This window comes from Parasteatoda tepidariorum, chromosome 10, assembly GCF_043381705.1.
Source record: "Parasteatoda tepidariorum isolate YZ-2023 chromosome 10, CAS_Ptep_4.0, whole genome shotgun sequence".
NCBI lineage: Eukaryota > Metazoa > Arthropoda > Arachnida > Araneae > Theridiidae > Parasteatoda > Parasteatoda tepidariorum.
Window position 1 is genome coordinate 37,358,925 of NC_092213.1, and position 21,877 is coordinate 37,380,801.

General features: G+C 28.4%; 1 protein-coding gene across 2 annotated transcripts in view; it reads left to right on the top strand.

Moving 5' to 3' along the window:
- The window catches only part of LOC107450459 (protein Spindly), a 34,240-nt gene that overhangs the window by 8,634 nt on the left and 3,729 nt on the right, over nt 1-21,877 (top strand). Inside the window, exons 3-8 of one of the 2 annotated variants that reach the window (XM_016066251.4) lie at nt 3,522-3,704; nt 6,430-6,600; nt 10,734-10,874; nt 12,826-13,044; nt 13,505-13,716; nt 14,728-14,915. In XM_016066251.4, coding sequence (XP_015921737.2) covers nt 3,522-3,704; nt 6,430-6,600; nt 10,734-10,874; nt 12,826-13,044; nt 13,505-13,716; nt 14,728-14,915 — 1,114 coding nt within the window. The remainder of the gene's footprint in view (nt 1-3,521; nt 3,705-6,429; nt 6,601-10,733; nt 10,875-12,825; nt 13,045-13,504; nt 13,717-14,727; nt 14,916-21,877) is intronic. The other variant, XM_016066250.4, reaches the window with a different exon arrangement.

Below are 21,877 nucleotides of genomic sequence, written 5' to 3' on the forward strand. Positions count from 1 at the left end.
TATGGAATAACTTCTGGGAACAATTTAAATCGACTATTCACGAAAATAAGACTTTGAAAACTGTTGATAAGTTCGTGTATTTAAAGTCATATCTTGGCGGAGCTGCTGCAAGAGCTGTGAATGGACTTTCGATTTGTGATTCTAATTATCTAGCAGCCATTGATATTTTACAAGATCGCTATGGAAGAAGTGACTTAATTATTAATGCTCACATGAACGAACTGTTAAATTTAACTGCAGTAAAGGTTTCTAGCGATGTTGATGCGCTGAGAAAACTTTACGATAGCATTGAAATTGAAATACGAAGTTTAAAGTCTTTAAATGTGATGTCTGAAACCTATGGAAATCTACTCTGTCCAATATTGATGAAGCTGATTCCTGAAGATATAATTTTGGATTTCAACCGTCAAAGAACGAAGGATTCTACTTGGAATGTTGAAGAATTGTTAAAATTTATTAGAAACGAAATTGATAGCCGTGAACGATCAGCTCTACTCTCAAAAAATTCAAGAAAAGAAAATTTTAAATTCACTCCAGAATCGAAAGTAGAAGAAAGATCTTGGATTAAAAGAAAACCAAAGGTAAGCGCCTTTGCTTTATCAACATTGAATTTGAAATGTATTTTTTGTTCTAAGAATCACGATAAATTTAAATGTAATGAAGCTGATGTTTATAAGAAAAGACAAATTTTAATGAAAAGTGGTAGATGTTAAAAAATAATCATAACATATATATTTGAAATTGATTTTTTATTAAACCATTGCTTTTCTTAATTTTTTAAAATTTATTTTCAAAAAATCCATTTTTAGGGGGCCCCAGGCCATGGCCTAATGGGTAATTTTGTTAATTTGTGCAAATAGGGTCCTGTTATTGCAAAAAACTTTTTCAAGCAGTTTTTAAATTGCAAAGACATATAAGATTATGCTCAACACTGTAAAATTATAATTAAAAAAATATTAAATTTTAAAAGATTAACAGCAATTTCTGCTACTAAATTCGAGATGCAACATACAAATACTTGGTATTTAGCCTATACTGCTGAACGCAGAATATTCATTTCGGACGAATAATGGAAGAAATGTCTGCCAATGACAAAACTCAGTTTGTTTACATTTGTCTTTCTTCCTCCCCCCCTTCCTGGGAAGGGTTTATTTGATTAACAAAACAATAATAAAGATAAACAAATTTGTGAAGGGTCCGATTAAAAGATAAATTATTTTGTGAAGGGTCAGTTGACAGACCTAAATTTCTTCTAAACAGGCCCCTGGATATAAAAGGAGTTATTGCTAGAAAAATCTCTTCTTTCTTTTATTTGGGAATATTTCCGCTTCATGATCTGTCACTCCAATTACAATCGGTTAGGCGCCAGATTGATTTTAAATGGGAAATTTGAAACAAAAATATAAGTATGTAGATGTTTGCTTTGTTTCTGTAATATTTTTTTTCTTCTTCTGTTTCTTGCGGGAAGTTGCCAAGACTTGACGATTATTCTGCAACAGATCCCTATACGGAAATCTCCCCTTTCGATTTAAGTTTAAAAATCGCTCAAAATTGCAATTTTTTTCCTGAAGCAATCCTTCTCAGAACTGGAAAGTGCCCAAATTTCGAATTGGCTGTGACAGTTATGGGGATATTTCTGAATCGTGCCAACTACAATCGCCAAGGTGCCAAAAAGATTTTAAACTTGCAATTTTTTTTAAAGAAAAACATGTGGAGGTTTGCCGAGACGTGACTAAGAGTTATACCTTTCAAGTTGGTCCCTTTCTGTAATTTTTTTTTATTAATTAGTCACAGGCTGCTGCCTGGAAATTGCCAAAACTTGGCGACTATTTTGCTCCAGGTCACGAAACAGAAATCTTTCCACAGCTATTTCTATGTATGCTCTTTCGATTACATGTTTCGTTTTTGATTGAAAATAATTTTTAAAAAAACTCATGTAACAAAAATAAAGTCTGAGTTAAAAATAAAGCACATCAGTTTAATTTCAGTGAAGAGTTTTCAGACTTAAAAGCAATCCAGATATATAAAGATTTGAAAACGTTTTCTTTTGAAGGCATTTATTTATTGAGATGTAAAAAAAACTTTGCTTCTTCGATTATTTATGTTTTTCATTAATTTAGTAGATTAATGCCACTTTTATAAACATCAGTTTTAAGAGGAAATATCAAATTTTTATTGGGAAGATTTCCGTATCGGGATCTGTAGTGGAATAAAATGACTAAATCTTGACAACTTCCAGGCAGCAGCTGGTAAGACACTTTTAAAAAATCATCACAGAAGGAGACCAACTTTAAGAGTACTATGATATTTAGCAACACTCCAGGCAAACCTCTATGTTTTTTTTTTAAAATTTGAAAGTTATTTTGTTTCCTCCATTTGATGGTTATGGGGTCTGTTCAGGGCAAATTTACTGCCGTTTAGTTGTACTTTCAAAAATTCAACTTTCGGAAAAACTGTAGTTTTGGCCAAATACTTCTAAAAAAACATGATCTAAGATTATCCTCGTCTCTTAAAATTTTGTTTTAACACCCCTTGAAAAACGATACATCCCTGGTTAATTAAGCATTTTGACTTGCAATGGAACCTTCCCTAGGATTGCTAGAACTCGCTTCCCACCCGGTTTGAGAGAAGAGCGCTTTTCCTCTCCATGCCTGGCTGAGAGCATGCCAAGGTCCCGAATTGAGGTGGAAGAAAAGGAGCGTCAGCCGCTCTGTTACTTAATCGAATTGGAAGAAAAGGCACTAGTATCATGCAAACCCTGTTCTTGTTTCAATTTATGAAGATAGGAGCTTTTCTGCCAGCTGTCTGCTAAGAATAGGAAGCACATGTTTGGTCAGATAGTGTGGTAAGCCAAACCAGTCGCTTACAACATGTTATACCGAGCTTTTTTTGCGGAGTTTTTTAAAATTAAACGACAAGGTCCTCCATCTGTAAACTTTACAGGAAGTTGAAATTCGGCCTATTATCTTAAGTATTATTCTTAATTTATTCTAACAGAGCTTCATTTTATAATGAAGCATTTTTTTTTCTGTTGAGCTTTATTCTGTATGACCCAGCATAAAATATCCTCATAATGAGAATAACATTTATTGTTAAATGCATTTTATGAAATACAAGTTGAAATCAACCATGGACAATGATTTTTATGGATTTTTAAACTTGGATACAATTTTAAACCCAAAATTTTACAATCGTAAAATTGTTTTTGAATATATGGGAAAAAATATGTAGAAATTTGTCTGTCATAAATGATTTTTATTTGTGGTGACAATTTTTGAAAATATTCTTTTATTTTACCTTATTTGTTTGCTTATTTTTAATATAATGTTTACTGATTATGTCTAAATTTTTACAAAATAGGTACCTCTTATAAAAACCTCTAAGACCCCTGCGGTTGTAGTTAATACAATTGATTACAATACAGAAATATGTCCCTATCCTTTTGTGCAATATATTTTGAAATGTTTTTGTTTTTTAACTATATTTTTAAATTGGTTTTTAACTTATTTACTTTTATTAAGGTTTTAAAGCAAGAAAAATATTCCCTGCAGCTGAAGCTGCAAACTGAAACGCAATCAGTTACAACACAAGCGTCTGAAATTGAAATGTATATGAAGGAAGTGGATTGTTTGAAGAAACAAAATGCTTCCTTAGAGAAGGAATCGTCACTTCTAAAGCAAAGAAATGACAATAGTGTAAAAGAGGTAAACGTTTGTTTTAAAATTTATTTTCTATTATTGTTATACAAATATTTAAATTTTCTAAACATGACAAATATTTTAATGTTCTATAGTATATTTGAGCACTAGTTGAATTTTAGTAAAATACCAAAAGAACAAACTTTTCCAAACATTTGATTTAGAAAAAATTTTCATAAAAATAAGTTAAAAATTTTTTTTTCATTGTTATGAAGTGCCTTAAAACAAAAAGTCCTCAAAACTATAACTTGAAAAATAATCAAAATCTTTGTAGAACTATTTATATTGCACACTAGCAGATTTATGTATGCAAAATAAAACCAAGTATTCTTTTTGCAGAGAGAACATTTATTTTCTTGTATTATTATGAAATAATAAAATCATTTTTGATTACAAATTACATTACTATTCAATTCAATAGCTGCTAACTATTCCGATTAAATCATAATCGTAAATACGATTTTAGGTCAAAATGTTCTGATTTTTCAGTATTTTAGTGCCTTTTCACTCCTTATACTGATTTTCTTTCAACCCACTTTAGGGTCTAAACTCTAGAAGCAGTGCCTGGGATTTTTCTGCAAATATAGTAGAGTTCCGCCCATCTCAAGACCATTGGTTCGCGAACTTCCGAGAATCAAAAACTTATAATCCAACAAAATGTTGAAAGTTTTGCAAAATCTAGTTAAGAGATTTACGTATCTATGATTTTTCCATCAATTTTATTCTTTTGGTTTGGTGGATTTTCGCTATTTTAAATATTTGAAACTGCGCTCTAATCTCAGACAGATCCCTAATCTCAGACAGATCCCCTGCAATTTAAAAATCATACATTTCGATTTCTATTCCTGCAATTTAAAAATCCAATATTGCAATTTGTATTTACACGTTTTTAAAATCTAATATTGCGATTCGTATTGACGCAGTTGTAATAGCAAACATTGATTTTCGTATTTATATTGTGATTTGTATTCACACGATTCGTATTCACGATTGTGTATCCTGATTCGTTTTCAAAATCTTATTTTGCAATTCTTTATTTGTATGAAGTAAGTTTTTTCTTGAATTTGTTACTACAAAGTTGTGACATTTTTCATCAGTAAGTAATTTAATTAAAAATGTTTAGTAAAAAAAAATTATGTTTATTATGAAATGTGGTTTATAAATTGGTATTGATTTTTTGTGCATAAAATTTTTAGGATTTTTCAGTTTGAATCACGAGTACCCCTTATTGGCTTAAGATGTTTTGTGTTCTTAATATTATTTTTAACAAGTTGGCAGCTATGGTATTGGATCAGTTTGAGTTAAAAATCATTTTAGAATATTAATTCAGGGTGTGTATCATTTTAAAAAAGTTTTCCACAATTCATTCAATTACAATGCATTTTAACTTAGCGTCAATCCGCAGCGTATGAAAGCACCAATGATTTTACATTTTTACTGAAGTACTTTCAGATTCACATGTGCTTACACTGAGCTGGACACCAACTTTAGGTTTAATTTTCCGCCCTTTCAAATCAAACTGATGAGTTTCAAATTTTTGTCCAATGATGAGGAACAACTAAATATTGCCAACTTTTTTCCCTAATAGCAAAATGAAATTTTATTTTTCTTGTTAACTTCATCACTGGTGAAGAACCAGCAGCTTGGTCACTGGAAAGTCAATGGCCTTTTTGCTCTATTCCATTTTTGTATTTATAGATCAATACCATAATCTTTGAACTTGACTTAGGGATCATTAAAATTTTTTTGCACACAATTATGAAATTCGATTATTAAAAGATAATTTCATGCAAAAATTAAATTTTAGTAAATATTTATTATTTTATAATAGTCAAAAAGAAAATTTCAATTGTAAAGTATAACACTTTTTACGCCATTTAAAGTATGTAATTTTACATGGCAAATTTACAAAATTTAAGTGTTTGGCTAAGTAGTTCCTGGGAAATTGATTTTTAAAAAAGTTGTGTATTTAAAATTTCATGTCTCTGCAACTATTCAACCGATTTCGCACAAATTTTGTATTTTGCAATATATATTTACATACTTTAAAATGAAGTAAAAAATTGTTTACCTTACAAATCAAGCATTTTTCGACTATTATCGAATTAAGTAATAAGTATTTAGTAAAAGTTATTTTTTGCATGGAATTAATGGCCTTCAGATAATCAAATTTTGTAGTTCTTTGCATAAAATTTTCAATTTGATTAAAAAGTTTTCGAGCTATGGCGAAATACGCAATAAGTAATATTAACATTATGGAATCCAAACTTTGGATCGCTCTCCTGACCAAACTATTGGGATCAAATTTCCCAGATGGTGGCTACCCCCTATATTTTGAGGGTCAGAAATCCAAATCCGTTAAAAAAAATATTTTTAATTAGAAAAAGTACTTTTTTGTATCTGATTTCATAACTTAAAATATCGTTATTGACTGCACTAATTTTTAAAATTTTTTTTAGCACTTTGTACTTTATTACTTAAACAATTTTTAGTGTTTTTAAGTTATTTTATGGAAAAACTGAATAATATTTAAAGAAAGGATTTAAAAAAAGTGTGAAGTGAAAGGCTTTTCACTATTTTAACATTTAGCAAATTCAGTAAAATATATTATGTTAATTCAGATTTGTCATTCCAATGAACTTTAATTCATCTCTTAATGATTTGATTTGACAACAAATAATGTTTTTTCTATTTTATTGACTATCGTCCATTTTGTTTTTTATTATTTTAGAAGCAGGATTTAGAAAAGATGATTGAGGATTTACAGCTGGAGAACTCTACTATTAAAAGTAAGGTTGCTATTCTAGAACAACAAGTGGAAATGCTCAAAAATGTTTCGTTCGTGAATGATACAAGATGTGAAGAAGATCTTCCTGATGTGAATGAATTAATTTCAAAAATTGTAAGTTAATTTAATCCAGTAATTCTATATTTTAATAAAATATTATTTAAACTCTGTTTTTATTTAAGTAGTTAATGTGTGTGGTTGAATAGTAGTAAAGTCTAAGAAAACATTGAAACTATTTTTCCTTGAATTTTTTTGCATGTTTTATCTTTATTATTCCTCTTTTTCTTATGAAAAAGAAATATTTTTAAACAGTTATTTCAATAGTTCTAAAAAAAATTTTATTCTACTATATAACTATTACCTAGCAAACATAATTCACATGATTTAAATAACTTGATTTTTAAAAAAAAATTTGATAAAATCGTTGATTAATTGTTTTTTCTTTTTTTCCCTTCTTTTTTAAAGATAATTTACAAATGTATTTTTAAGGTTTCGATTTTGTTTAAAATCTTATCTGATTGATATTAAAAGTTTTAGCTTGAAGAGTAATCAGAGGGTAATGTATATAAACTATTTGTATTTATAATTGACTAAAAGAAAATTAAAAATGATTAAATATTAAAGTAATATGAACTTTAAATTATAACTTTCTGTTCATTGTATGTATAATAATTTGATCTATATGACTGGTTTGATCTGTTGACTGGTGATTTTTCTCCGAAATTATATCATCTCACCAGATACTATTTTGTAAAGGAATGTGGAAGATGAGTAAAACATTTGATGTGAAATCTATTAAATTTTTTATCCTGAATAAAATGAAATTAAACTTTGGAATATTCTATATTGCCCTGTGTTTCATAAATTGAATAGATAATGCAAGTGCAATGACGAGTTGACCCATCACCAGACAACAATGCATCAACATATTTCGAATATAGCAATTCAGTTTTTTACTGTTTTGAATAAACAATACTTTTAAAACTCATTTAACATATAGTTTGTGTTTATAAATAATGAAGAAAGACTTGTTCTGCAAAGAGTAATTTTGAATAATTGATTTTTTTAAAATTTTCCTGATATAATTAATTTATTTTTTGAAACAAATTCGTGAGAGTATAATAAAATTGAATAAAATCAGCTGTAATTTTATTTTTTCATTGATTAGTTTGCAATAATTACATAATAATTTTAACTATTTTAGTTAAACTTAGGAAGTACTGAAGTTATAATATTGCTTTTAAATAATATTAAGCTATATATAATATTAATGTATTTCATTTGAACATTGATTGTTATTGGTAAAATGTTTTACAAAAATCTAAATTAAATAACAGAATTTTTTTTTTTTGAACGATTCAAGATTTTTTGCCTATCCTACTAATAAGGCTTTATATTAATTTTTTTAATTAACTTTATATTAGTATTTAATGATATTAATTTTAGTACCTAATTTTGCAGTGAATTCATTCAAAATGGCAGCATATACTTTTTTCTAACAATATACTTTTTTCTTTAAATGTTTCTAACAACAAAATTTTTTAGCTGACAGTATTTATTATTATTTATTTTTGAGAGAAATTAATATTAGTTGCATTAATTGAAATCCCAGAAACATTTATTGTGGAAACTCTTTGGAAACTGGGAATATTTAGATTCACAATCAATTTTGGATTTTGAAATATTAAGGGCTCCACTTTATCATCTGCGTGTTTTAATCTATTTTTAAAATCAATCATATGTCATAAAGAAACTTTTCCAGTGATTCAAATTTTATTATTTCCATTTTTTATTTAAGACAATTACTTTTTTTTGGTTAAAATTCATTCTGTATCTTTCTATAAAACTAATAAAGGTTTTCAAAGAAAAAAATCACAATTTTTAAATTTATTTATAAATCATATAATATCAGGCATGTGATTCTTCGACTAATTCACAGATTTCCGTGAATCTCAAGATCGATGATTATTCTATCAAAATTTTTCTGGAGTTTTGCTAATCTGAAATTTACATTTATAAGAACTCTCATTAACGAGATGTTCCGCCTTTACTAGTAACCTTTTTTTTTTTCATTCCTAGTTCTCATCACATATGACAGCTACTTTTTTTATGCTGATTTGTTAGAGAAAAAACAAAACACCGAATAAGCTTCGAAAACACGATACTATGAAAAAAAATCCATAATAAATTGATAATCTAAAAAGTACTTCAAAATTAGCAAACATTAAAGCATCGTTTGCTAAAATTTTTTTCATTTTTTCTCATTTTTTTAAAGTTATAATTTAATGAATAGCAATTTTGTTATAAATTATAATTCATTGCAGAAGAATTTCTTTTCAATATAATAGTACTTAGATGAAATTAAATACTTTCTGCGAACAAAGAATCACAATTTAAAAACTTTCTGCTCTCATTGATTCATTTTTGTAACTAGTTTCAAACACTTTTGTTGTTATCTTATTTTAATTTGTTTGAAACTCACATATTTTTGTAGAACTTTATATTGATTCATGCCATAAGGATGAGTTTTTAAGAAACCAGAAAAACTAAAAATAGAAATCCAAAAATTTTATGTGCAAAAACACTTTTTAAATTATTGAAAAATATCTAAAATTTGAGCGAAGTCAATGTTGTCAAAGTTAAAAGTGTATGTCAGAATCATTTATCCTCAGAATGTTATCAACACTTTAAGTAAAATATCTATGCTAGATTTTATTTATTTATTTAAATTGTGTTTATTTCAATCTCAATATGAGATTTTTAAATCACATGAATACGAAACTTGGATGTTTGTGATTTAAATTTTTTTTTCTCAACAATTTGATAGACCTTTTCTCTTTGAAGAAGCAGTTTTTTTTATCTCTTTTAGTAATTATTTCTAAAACAATTCTGCGATGTTGGCAAATTTTCCGTGAACATCGTTAGCCTGTTCGTGTATATGAGTTTGATTACAACATTAAAGTTTTAAATTGTGTATTTGAGTAATCACTTTTCAGTGCGCTCAAGACACTCTTAAACCCCCGTTTAGATATTTTTCTGCAGTTACTACAATTGATCTTCTCATAGTTTTTAAAATTCCAATATTGTTACAACAAGCAAAATTTTGAGCGCATGCTTGAGTAATTATTTTTTGACATGCTCAATATTTGTTAAAACTGTTTTTTTTTTTTTTTTTTTTTTTTTTTTTTTTTTTTTTTTTTTTTTGTATGGCAGTTCTAGCTGTTGGTTTTTACATGATTTTTTTAAACTCTCAATATTATTGTGTTACAGAAATTAAAATCGCATACCAGAGTATTCACTATTTAACCCCTTAATTTTATCTTTCTTTCCTTTTTTAAATGTCACTAGTTTTAAATACAAATTTTTTCATTGCAACAAATGAATCTTGCAAACATACATTTAATTTATCTTTTTTTGACANAGTTAAAATATGCAATTCATAAAAAAAAAATTTCACTTAAAAGTTGACAATTTCGTGGAATTGCCCATCAGTCTGTTTTCAATTATTGCCTAATTATTCCCTAAAATTAAACATTTTACGGATTTAAGTTGCAAGATTTTCTCTAACTTTAATGAGGAGCACTCCGATGTTGTGTCACTTGGATATTCATTTTCTAATTATGATGGTTAAATTAAAATAATTTTCTCTTTTTAAAATCCAGGACTGTTTGTTGCTGCTTGCACGATTACCACCATTATATATATATATTCATTCATACTTACATAGTAGAAGACGGATTAACCAACACCCTAATAACGTCATATGGGGAAAAAACTCAAACATCATGTAATCAGGGGTCTGTTTCAAATTGATATTTTAGTGCATAAATTTTAAATTATGACTGAAATTACTGTAAATAAACATTGGCTATAGTAAAATTTCAAATAAAAAACACTTTTGCTTCATTTTTTGATCATAAATACCCTTATGATAAACATTTATGAAAAAAAAAAAGTATACAATTTTTTTCCTATTTAAATGTTTTATTTTTAGAAGCTTAATTTTGGATTCATCATCACAGCAGTAATTAAGTAACACTTGCTGTAATAATAATTAAACAAGCATTGTAAGAGGTTTATGATTACCAACGTGACAGATAATTGGGACTCAAATGAAACTTTACTTCTTAAATACTTATACTTTATTCTACTTTATTTCTTAAATAAGCTTTCTGTACAAGTCACATTATATAAGTTTTATTTCATCAAAACTTAATTTTCTTTCTTTTTTTTTTCATGCAAATTAGAAAACTTTGGAAAATGCTACAAGGGAACTTCAAAATGAACTGGAATCTTCTAAACTGAGTGAGAAAAGATTGATGCAGACAGTTAAGGAGTTGGAAGAGGCTGTATCAGACAGAGATAAAAATCTCTCTTCTGAAGTGCAGGTAGTTTGGCATATCTTTTTTATTTTATTTATTTAAAATTTTGTGAGTGTTTTGTATTTTCTGAGTTATTTAGATAAATTTGAATAACTTAAACATCTTTTCAGAATTCAACATTTTGCCTTTTTTATAGCTTGTGCCCTTTTCTTTGTCCTTTTATACTCTTTTCTATCGTTTTTATGGTAAGCACTATGAGAACTATTCTCTAATAAATCTCATTTTTTAAACTGAAAATAATGTTACACAAAGCAAATAACAAGATTAGAATCTCTTAAAAACAAGTTTTTTATTTTTACTTATATATATTTTCTTGCATTCCTGTCAGTGTCCTAGCTGGATGGCGAAGAAGAAACAGTTTATCTTTCCCCTTCCTTTGCAATTTGTGAAGTTTCTCAGTCTAATAGCTACAGAGGAGTGGGGATTTCATTCCTTCTAGTTTTACATCCTATTTTCTCTTCAGATATATCCATTTTTCTTAACATTCAACATTATAAATATTTTTGAGAATCTCTGAGGATCTTATGCAAATTGCTTGATCATTTATTTTCTTTTTTTAACTGTATTCTGCCATGCAATTGAAGAAATAACACAAATGGTTCATGGTAGATTCCAAGATAAGCAGTTCGACACCATTTTTTTCCACTTTGCTAACACTATCAATTTCAGAAAATTTTACAATAAGTTTATTTCAATAAACTATATGATATTGTTGTAAGAAAATTATTGGATCATACTATGCATATACCTACCACTTAATCTGTATTTCACGTTTATTTTTTATGCTTACATCATCTAGACATATTATAATTATAATTACTTACGCAATGTATCTCACAGAAATTGCTGTAATGGAATAAAAAAAAATCAAAATTTGCTCAAAAAAATTTTTATTGACCTAATTTTGAGAACCGAGGTGAATTGTAATGTCTTTTTGGTAGAAAAATCTTTCACCAAAATACAATTTGTTTCGTTGAATTTATGATTTTATAGCATTTGGCAAGGGGGCATAAGCTCAGCATGGGCCCTGAATTTTAATTGGGGTACATTGATGACTGAGGGGCTGCATATCTGCATAGAAGGTTTGAAAATGCATTGAGTGATTTATGAAGATGTTGCCATATAAGATATGCCTGAGAAAAGATCAAAATAAGCACTAAAACATCTGGATTTGCAAATGCTGGATTGGATTTTTTATTTAGGAGATGTTCCTTGCCCGATTTCTAAAAGTGAAGAGACAGTTTTTGAGAATTTTAATTAATTATGAGATCAAAAATATTTGTAAAACAAATAAAAAGAGTGATTTATTCTAATTTTGTGATTATTTTATACACTGCCTCTCATATTATGGTTTAATTGGTTATATATAATTTTAATAATTGTTCTGTATGTGCAAATATTATGTCTATAGTGCATTTTTAGGCATGTGTTATTTTTTTAAGCATAGCTGTGGAGACTCTCCCTCTACTCTGCATTTATAATGATGTACCTTTTTTCTTTTAGCAGTGTGCTTGATTTCATATTTTAATTATGTTTTTAAAAGCAAATTGTAATCATATTTTAAGTGAAGAATATCTTATCACAATAGTCAAAAATCTAGTCACGTTTCATACTTTATTGCATAAGTTGTAGGATGACTAAAAATGAAAGTATGACATGTGCGATAATTGAAATTCTTAACAATGTTTTTTATGTGTACAATAGTGCTGAGTGGAAATTTCTGTCGTAAAAGAAAATATATATCTAAGAAAATGTCTTAATATCGGCTTCCATAAAATTTCAATTTTCTGATGTGCTAGACAATGTATTTAGCTAACAATGCATAATGGACAGCTATGCATTTTGAGAAATGTTAATTTTCTCTATGTTTGTTTCCAGGTGAACTCGTATGGTTGATAGTAACTTTTTAATCTTCATCTACTACTGACTACTATTGAAAATGTTTAATTTATTTTAGCGTATTGCAGACCTTCAGGAGACTATTGCTGAACTAAAGTGCGAAATCGAAACTTTAAAACTTGGCCAACTCAATGTAAATCGTCAAGGAAATTCTATGTTTGCTGAGCTTGATGATCGAAGAAAGAATGTTGAACAACAGTACAAGGATTTGAGTAAAACGTATGCAAACGTGCTGAAAAATTATGAAAAAAATAAAAAAGAGCTCATGAGCTGTAAGGTAATCTATTTATTTTCAAGTTTCATTTGTTCGATGATTATTTAACAAATGACAGGTTTTCCACTATTTCTTATAAATAATTTCCTCCTTTCACTTTTTTTTAAATTTGGTAATTTTTTTATGTTAATAAGTATTAAATAGCTATTATTTTGTAAACAAAGTTCATTAAACAGGCATGAGATTCTTATGACTTTTTTTGGAATTCATAACTTTCTAAACTTCAGTAGAAAATTTATACCCACTTGAGTTGTGGCTGGTTGGAATCTGCCGACATATAGTAATCATCTTGTGTGAATATATTTATATTACTTTAAATACACACATTATGTATTGACTGACTAGCAAATGTAGCAAGATAAAATGTATTTTTAAACAATTATATATTTATATCTACCGAAAATCTTATGAAGATTTAATTTGGTATAGTAATCACATCTTCTAATTATGTTAATATTTTTAGGGACAACTATCAATTTTGGCATGTAGTACTAGTAAAAAGCACCAGGAAGATCAAATTAAAAAGCTAAGAGGAATGCTTGCCGATGCTATGCATAAAAAGAGGGAACTGAGTGAAAAATTGTCTCAAGCAGAGAAAGCTCTACTGAATAAACCACAAGTTCCTGTGAAAGGAGACCAATACAACTACTTGAGAGTCTTAAATCAACAGGCTGAGTTGAGTTTATTGTTCTTACTTTACTTTATTTGCTCTTAATAAATAAATGCAAAAATAAATAAATAAAAAATGGGTTTACAATAGAGGATAAGATTCACTAACCCTAGCATTGAGCTACTATACTACCTGCTGTTTCAGTATATAAACCTAATCTAAAATAGTCTTTGATAAAATATTGTCCTTTCTCTGTGATAAATTTGTACTAAACAACAACCATGTAGTTTAATATTTATTGAAGAGATCTGCATAACAAGCTTAAGGAATTTTATAATTTTTTTCAAACAAATTTCAATAAATTTTAATGTAACATTAAAATTTTAAAAATTAAGCTGCTTATTCTGGACAATAAAAGATTTAAATCTTTCGATGCTACAAATTTTGTTTTAAGGAAAAGTTTTTGAAAAAAAATGTATTCGGAAAATTTGTTTTTAATATTTATTATTGTTTTGCTTATGCTATGCCATGGTCACGAAAAGTTTCATGCATTTTTTAACTTTTGAGGTGGGCAGGTCTGTATAAAAATTTTTAATGAATTTTTATGTAAAAGAGGTAATAAAAGACAAAGAAGAAAGAATATAACTTGTTGTACAAACTAGGTGGTCACTGAACAAGAAAATGAGGCTTAACGGAGAGAAGTCAGGGAATTTGAATAAAATACCTCTAAAAGATTAAAGAAACTAAATTAATTTGAGTTTAATGTCCTAAAAGTATAATAGTTTTCATTAAAAAAATTTGTCTTGTGATAATTTTTAAAAAAATATTTAGTTTCAACTCTAATTGCAACTAGGAGTGTTTTGATTTATATTTTATGTTTACGAATTAGGCATGACTGATATTTTAATAATAAAATTCATACTTCTGTTTACAAAAAGCAGTTAAATTCGATAAAATTAGTCTGGAGAAATCAGAAAAAGTCAAGGAATTTTTTTTTCAATATTTTTGGGCACCCTAGTAAAACTTCACTTTTTTAATGCATATAAATTAATTAAAAATAAACATTTTAATTGCAGAGAGAAAACTACGAAAGTTGAAAATGAATTGATTTGTGAAAGAATGCGAGCCATGGATTTCGAGAATAGACTTTTTAATTCATTAAAAGAACTCTATGATTGCCAAGAGTCCTTACAAGCACTGAAAAGTGAAAATCTAGCACTAAAGCAAGAAATAAAAGAAATCAAATCCAAATTTGATGTTTGTGGTAAGACTGATATTTAATTAAAACTCCATGGCTGATTTTTTTTACATTTATGGAAATATCCCTATGCTTAGGTAATATTTTTTAAAAAAGAACCTATTACAGGAAAAATAATATTCTATCAAATCTGAATCAGGCTGGTTGGATCCAATATTTTTAAATTGCTTTCGTCTGTAAAATTTATATTAAAACACAATACAATAAACTCAAAGTATGCAACGATTCTGGACGAAATATTCAAAACACAAAGCTCGATTTAGGTAAACATAACCTGGAATCAATAAGGTTTAAACGGCTCTACCTACCTTTTTTCTGAGTGGATGGTTGTTTTGTTTGCGAATCCACTTGGTAGAAAAGCTTACTCGTGAATTATTCGAATTTATTTTACTATGGGTGACTCTAAATATATAAAGAAATACTATCAAACTTATAAAGAATTATATTCTAAAGAATTTTCATCCATCTTAAAATCCTGAAAAGGTGATAAATATGTATTTTGTTCAGAATATGCCGTTGATTTCAATATTTCGTATTCTGGTAAGGGTGATATAAGAAACCATATTAACAGTGTGAAACATCATCATAATTCCTCTGCCAATTCGAAGAGTGATAAAATAAATAACTTCTTTAAAAAATCGGGGGACTTATTAATATGTGCAGAATGTCTGTTCACATCACTCTTAGTAGAACACAACCTGCCTAAGCTGTGCAGATTATATTAGACCTATGTTAAAAAAACTTTTCCTGATAACAAACTAGTAAACAACTGTAGATGTGGAAGAACAAGTATTTTGGAGAGTTTTCTGCACAAGTAACTGAAAAATTAAAGATAATTTTTCAAAGACAGCCCTTTTTAGTTGCTACTGATGGTAGCAATAATTTTGACTTGAAGCTGTATCCTGTGATTGTTACTTTTTTAAATCCTGAATCAAAATCTGTTGAAAATAATGTATTAGATTTACCAACTTTAAATAATGATTGCACTGGTGTAAATATTGGAAACCTTGTTATAGATCTTTTAAAGAAGCACGAGGTACCTCTTACAAACTGCATGTCTTTATTGTCTGATGATGGGGGGGAAAGGCAGATGTTGTGACTGTTTTGATAGAGTTATAGCCCTCAGTCTAATTAGCAAGCTAATTAGACTGAAAAAAACTACAAACAAGCTTTAAAAAAAAAAGAACTGATCAAACTATTAAGAAGAAGGTTGGTGAACCTGTATTGAATATTAAAAATACTATCCTTTAAAGGGAGGAAAGATTGTTTTATATTTTATCATTGAAAACCAATAAGATTTATTGCCTTTTCGCTGCTTTTATTTGCTCTTATTTTGATAAAATGCAGCTTTCTTTCTCAAGTTACATTCTATTTCCTTGCGTTTTTTTCAACAAACCTTAACAAAATTTTTATCACAAAATTCTCTTGACAGAGATGATTGTTTACAGTTAGATTATCGTAATAAAAACAACTATAAAAAAGGATGAAGACCTTCTAATAGGGAATGAAACCTACTCAGTTGTGATGTAACTGAGTGAGAAAGAGAAAACTTTGTTTTTTGATAACATTAGATCATATTATGTGATTGCATGGTGCATAGCGCTTTTAAAAAGTGCTTAATTTTCTCTTTTCGAGAATGAGATTATTTTCTTAACCGTGTTGATTTTCGCCACGTATTATGAAAAAGCCTGCATTTCACATTGTTCTATCAACATTTTCACAATTCATTTAACCACAATCTATTTTGGTATACTTTCGCCCCATAGAGTATGAAAGCACAAATAATTTTAGATGTTTTATGAATTACTTGCAAATCTGCATATGCGTCTACTGAACTGGGTTCGGTGAGATTATTGCACTCTCATGTGCATTTTGCAGGATATTTTAAATTTTAGGCTTCATTTTCCACCCTCTGATATTGAACCAAAAAATATCTTGAGCATTTTATAATGGCTAATATAATAAAAAAAAAGCTTTGTCAGAAACTAGTTGTTTTATATGATCATGTAAAGTCTTCGAAAATTATTTTGCATTTTGTTAATGTATATAGTGCTTAAAAATATTTTTTAAGTGCTTGAAAGGTGCTTATTTTTTGTTGAAAGATTTAGCTGCGCATACATATAGTCAATAAATTCCTCTTCAGCGATTTGGCCTTAAATCATGCAGAGGTCTGCAACCTGACCATTATTCAAAAGTGCTCCTTTTTGAGTGAAAAGTATTTTTTGCAAAATTTTCCAGTCTTTAAACTGTTCTGTGGATCTATCACAATTTTATCAATTGCAAATGACAAATGTATTAAATGTGGAAAGAGCTGACTATCAATGATCTCTTGTTAAGGAGCAGTGCCGTTCCTGGCGGGTATGCAGCGAATGCCCCGCACGCAGGCGCCCAATTTAAGGGGCGCCAAATTCAACGATTCGAAAAAAATCAAATTATAGCAAATTATTAAAAATCAAATTATAGCAAAGCTGTAAACTTTGATTACAGGAAGAAACAGTAAACTAATATAAATGTTTTTGTGAAATTTTGATGTTTTTGTGAATGAGGCTAAAGCCGAAGCTGGAAAAAATGATGTAGAGCAAACAAATCTTTCAATTAGGGAACGAAAGAGAAAGCGTCAATTTTCATATGAAAGTACAGACGATCCAGTTCTAGATCCAAAGCGAAAATTTAAGATCAGTTTTTACTTTCAAATTTTGGATACAACAGTTCAATCCCTACAAAGTCGTTTTGAGAGATTGAAGCAATGCAATGATTTATTTGGATTTTTGAGTGATTTTCAAAACCTAAATTCTGATGAGATTAAACGATCGTGCATAGATTTGTATTTGGCTTTGCAAATTCACCATGAAGGAAATGTTTGCAAGGATATTGATGGTCTAGATTTGTACAATGTAATTTCATCATACAAAATCCTTAACCCAGTCAAAGACTCTCGCAATACCTCAGACTCACCCATAGATATTCTGAATTATATAACCAAGAAAAATTTGCAGTTTTTGTTTCCAAACCTGTCTATAGCATTAAGGATATTTTTGACGCTGCCGATTTCTGTTACGTCTGGCGAGAGGAGTTTTTCAGAGCTAAAACTTGTAAAATCTTATTTGAGAACTTCGATGTGCCAGGAAAGGCTTTCAGATTTAGCTGTTATTTCAATCAAAAATAAAATATGTGAAGCCATCGATCACAATGAAATGATCAATGAGCTTGCATCTGCAAAAGCAAGACGTGTTATGTTCTAAAACTACCTTGTTATTTGATACTTAGGTATTAGACAGATCTTGCACATTTTCAAGTTAACGGATTTGTTTCGTTGAGCGCCGTTTGAGAGTTTTAACTCAATTCACTCAGTTGAGTGAATTGAGTTATATTAGATTTTTTGTTAATTTCCGAATGGACGTGTTTTATTTATGACCTATATTGTACGTTAATAGTCTATTTTATTTGATGTCTAAAATAAATTTTTCTTCATATTTTTTCGTTGTTTTATTTTATTACGCCCATTTTCATAATCAAACACTTACACTAAAGTGACTTTAGTCTATAAGGAAACTATTCAGTTTAAACCTCAAACTAAAAATGATTATGAAAATTGGCCTTATCATCAAAATTTGAGCATAATATATAGGGGCGCACGAAATTATTCTTGCACGCAGGCGTTCGCCACCCCAGGAACGGCACTGTTAAGGAGTAACAAAATAATTTACAGGAAAATTCTTGAATGTATTATCCATACCACACAGTAACACAGAATATGAATGCTTGTTCAGCAAGATTCAACTAAACTTTCTCTCCTCAATGTCGAATTACAGTTTAGAACATTTTCAGTTGATGAAATGCTCTTCAAATGGAAAATGCTATGAGCAAACTTTTTCTGGTGATTTCTGGTGGTGGCGCCTAATTTTATCAAGAATTTTTTATTGAATTATTTATTAAAATGAAAGTTTTATTTGTACCCTTTTCCAACTATTTGGTTTTAGTATTAATAATTTATAAAGAATGAATATTTATTTAGTTTTATTAAAGTTCAGAGTTTGTCGAATAATTTAAAATTTTAATTGTTATTTTTTGGTATTTTATTTATGTTTTGTTTAATTAAAAAAATTCCTTATATGTTATATGGTATGAAAACAGTGTGCTTTTTCTTGTGTATAATTTTGGTTGAGTTCTGGAATCCACTGGATTTTTTCTCCATGTTGGCAGCTATGTGCCTTTAGAACTGAAGTGTCGTGTTCTGATATTAGTTACATAATATAAATTTTTTGTTTAATCATTTTCATTACAGTAAGAAGTTATACTTTCCATTCAATAACACAGGGCTCATTGTGCTCCGAATTTCCGGAATTTTCGCTAACAATGATCCGGAAGTTTCCGGAGATCGAAGGTCCGGACGTCTCAAAAAATCATTGATCACAGAAGTTTCCAGAAATCAAATTTTCAAAGGTGGAACTTAAAAACACAGTTTATTTTATTTGTTTGAAAGGGAGAGCCAGAGAGATACTTTATAAGCTTATATTCATGATTAATATTCATTTTTTTATCAGTAAATAGTTGTTATAATCATAAACTCAAGAAAGAAAGACATATTTGTAAATTTTAATTACTTCTCCAGGTCATCATTGGTATGTGTAAATGGTGTAGGTATGTGTAAAATTTTAAAAATATTTTAAGTAAACTAACAATATTGAGAAAAAGAAAAAAACCTTGTTTAAATTTTTTTCTAATTTTTCAATTTAAACTTCTTTTTTTTTAACTCAATAAATTTTCCGGAATTTTGACTTGGGCTCACAATCACCCCTGATAACATACTGTTCCTAAAAATTGAATTGATCTCTGTCTATAACTGATACTATTATATTCAATTATCTTTTATAGTATGTCATATTTAATTGAGTGCCATAAATAATTGCATTTAAGCATGCTACTTCAAATGTTAAAACTATGTTGGAACATATTGGGTATTTTAGAATAACCTCTTCAATTTTCTGTTTAATATTTGTATTCTAAAAGTAGAAGTAATTTCTGTAAATCAAGAAATAATGTTAAATACGTAAAAATAAATTGTTAGAGAAATTTTAAAAATATGTTCAACTGAATCAGCACATAAATATTAATTTGCATACCTGGACTTAAATAAAATGAAAAACTTTTTGCAAACACAAAATCTCAAATAAAAACTTTCAGCAAGCAATTAACTCTTGTGTAATTAGTTTCAACCTTTTCCTCACCGTCTAATTTTGACGAAATTTGTTCGAAAATCACTTTTAAAAGTATTTTAAAACTTTTCAATTCTTCTACACTTAAGTAATCATGGTTAGGGCTGCAAGTTTGTAGCGAGAAAAGAGACCCGAAATTCGCGGGAAATTTTGAAAATTACACAAATTCTAAGCATAAAAAAATTTATAATATAAATGATGCAAAAGACTGAAATTGCGCAAATAATAAAAAAAAGCTTAAAAATACACAGCAAAAGTATTTCTTTGAATTTCAAGCAAGATTAATATTTTTATTTAAATGAACAGAATTTTGGTACAAAGTATTGTACATTGTCAGATTATTCTCATTTACCCTTCGTCCTTCATCACTTAATACATTTTTATACTTAGAAAACGATCTTTCTGCATCAACGCCACTTTTGCCAATTTTGGAGTGTTCGGTCTTTAATTTCCAAAACTCAATCAATTTTCCTTCACCAATGCTTAATTCCTTGACCGTTGCTTTGTAAGAAGTAATTGCTGTGAAAACTCAAACATTCTACATTCAAACTACTAGTTACAAGACCCTACTAACTACTACTCCCTCTTCATCTAAGAAACTGATCCATATTTAAGAAATCACAAGAAGCCGTCTAGGAAAAATTAACTGGATATGTAGAAAGGCTGTAGAAATTTCATTGCCCAGTGCAATAGCATGTATAACAATTTTTCTGTCAAAGATTTGATTTATAATATTTTCCTTCTTTTGTGATTCCAATTTCTTTTGTACTCTTACTGACTTCAGGAAGGTAATTACCCTCCCTAAGTGTAGAAAGACCACCTTAGTTGACAAGATTGTGATTATCTCTGAACTATTTTCATGTCATTTTGCTATTGATTCACTCCCCTAAATATCTAATCAATTTTAAATGTTCAATTTAAGATTCAGGAAAATAAAAAAATAAAATTTTAAGCAATTTTCGTCCAGGTCAAGACATATTGAGAAATTCGCGAATTTTAGGAAATCATTGCGGAAATTCGTGCCGCGACAAACCTGCAGCCCTAATCATGGTTTACTTGTGCTACTCATTTTACAATATATATTAGTGCAAAAATAAAGAGTATTAATACTGAATTATTCTTCAATAGTATTGTTTCCACTGCGCTGCTGTATTGTTTCAACTGCGGGGTTTTTTTTTAAAAAAAATTTTAAACGATTTGTTTTTACTATGTGTGTATTTATGTATATTTACAAAGAATTGAAGTGACGTAATATTTTTGCACAATAAAAAAATAAACAAAATATTTTCATAATTTTTTATCTAAGTGATTGGATATTCATATACTAAGAAGATTACTTATTGCTTCAAATTCTCGCAACTAAAATATGCTAATTATTTAGTGCAAGTAGAATTTTATTTTATGAAATTGAACACAACATAATTTCTCTGTATAAACATCCATTTTTTTAGGCAGTTTTAGATTCTCAAAATATCCATTTAATAACTTGGTTTGCTTATTGGGACTTTATTTTCTAGATTGCTACCATCTTCTTAGAGTCAACAACCAAATTCAGTTTAAAAAGAATGTATGTTTAATTAGAGAAAGAATGCTTTTTTTGTCTGATTTAATAACTTATTGTCTACCATATTTGAATATTTAAGGTCAATCACTGCAGCCATTAAAATTGCATGTTGGTATGTGAAAGTATGATTCTTAAATCAAAAGTTATTCAGATGTTTGTTTTTTATTTTACTTACTATAGACTAAAAT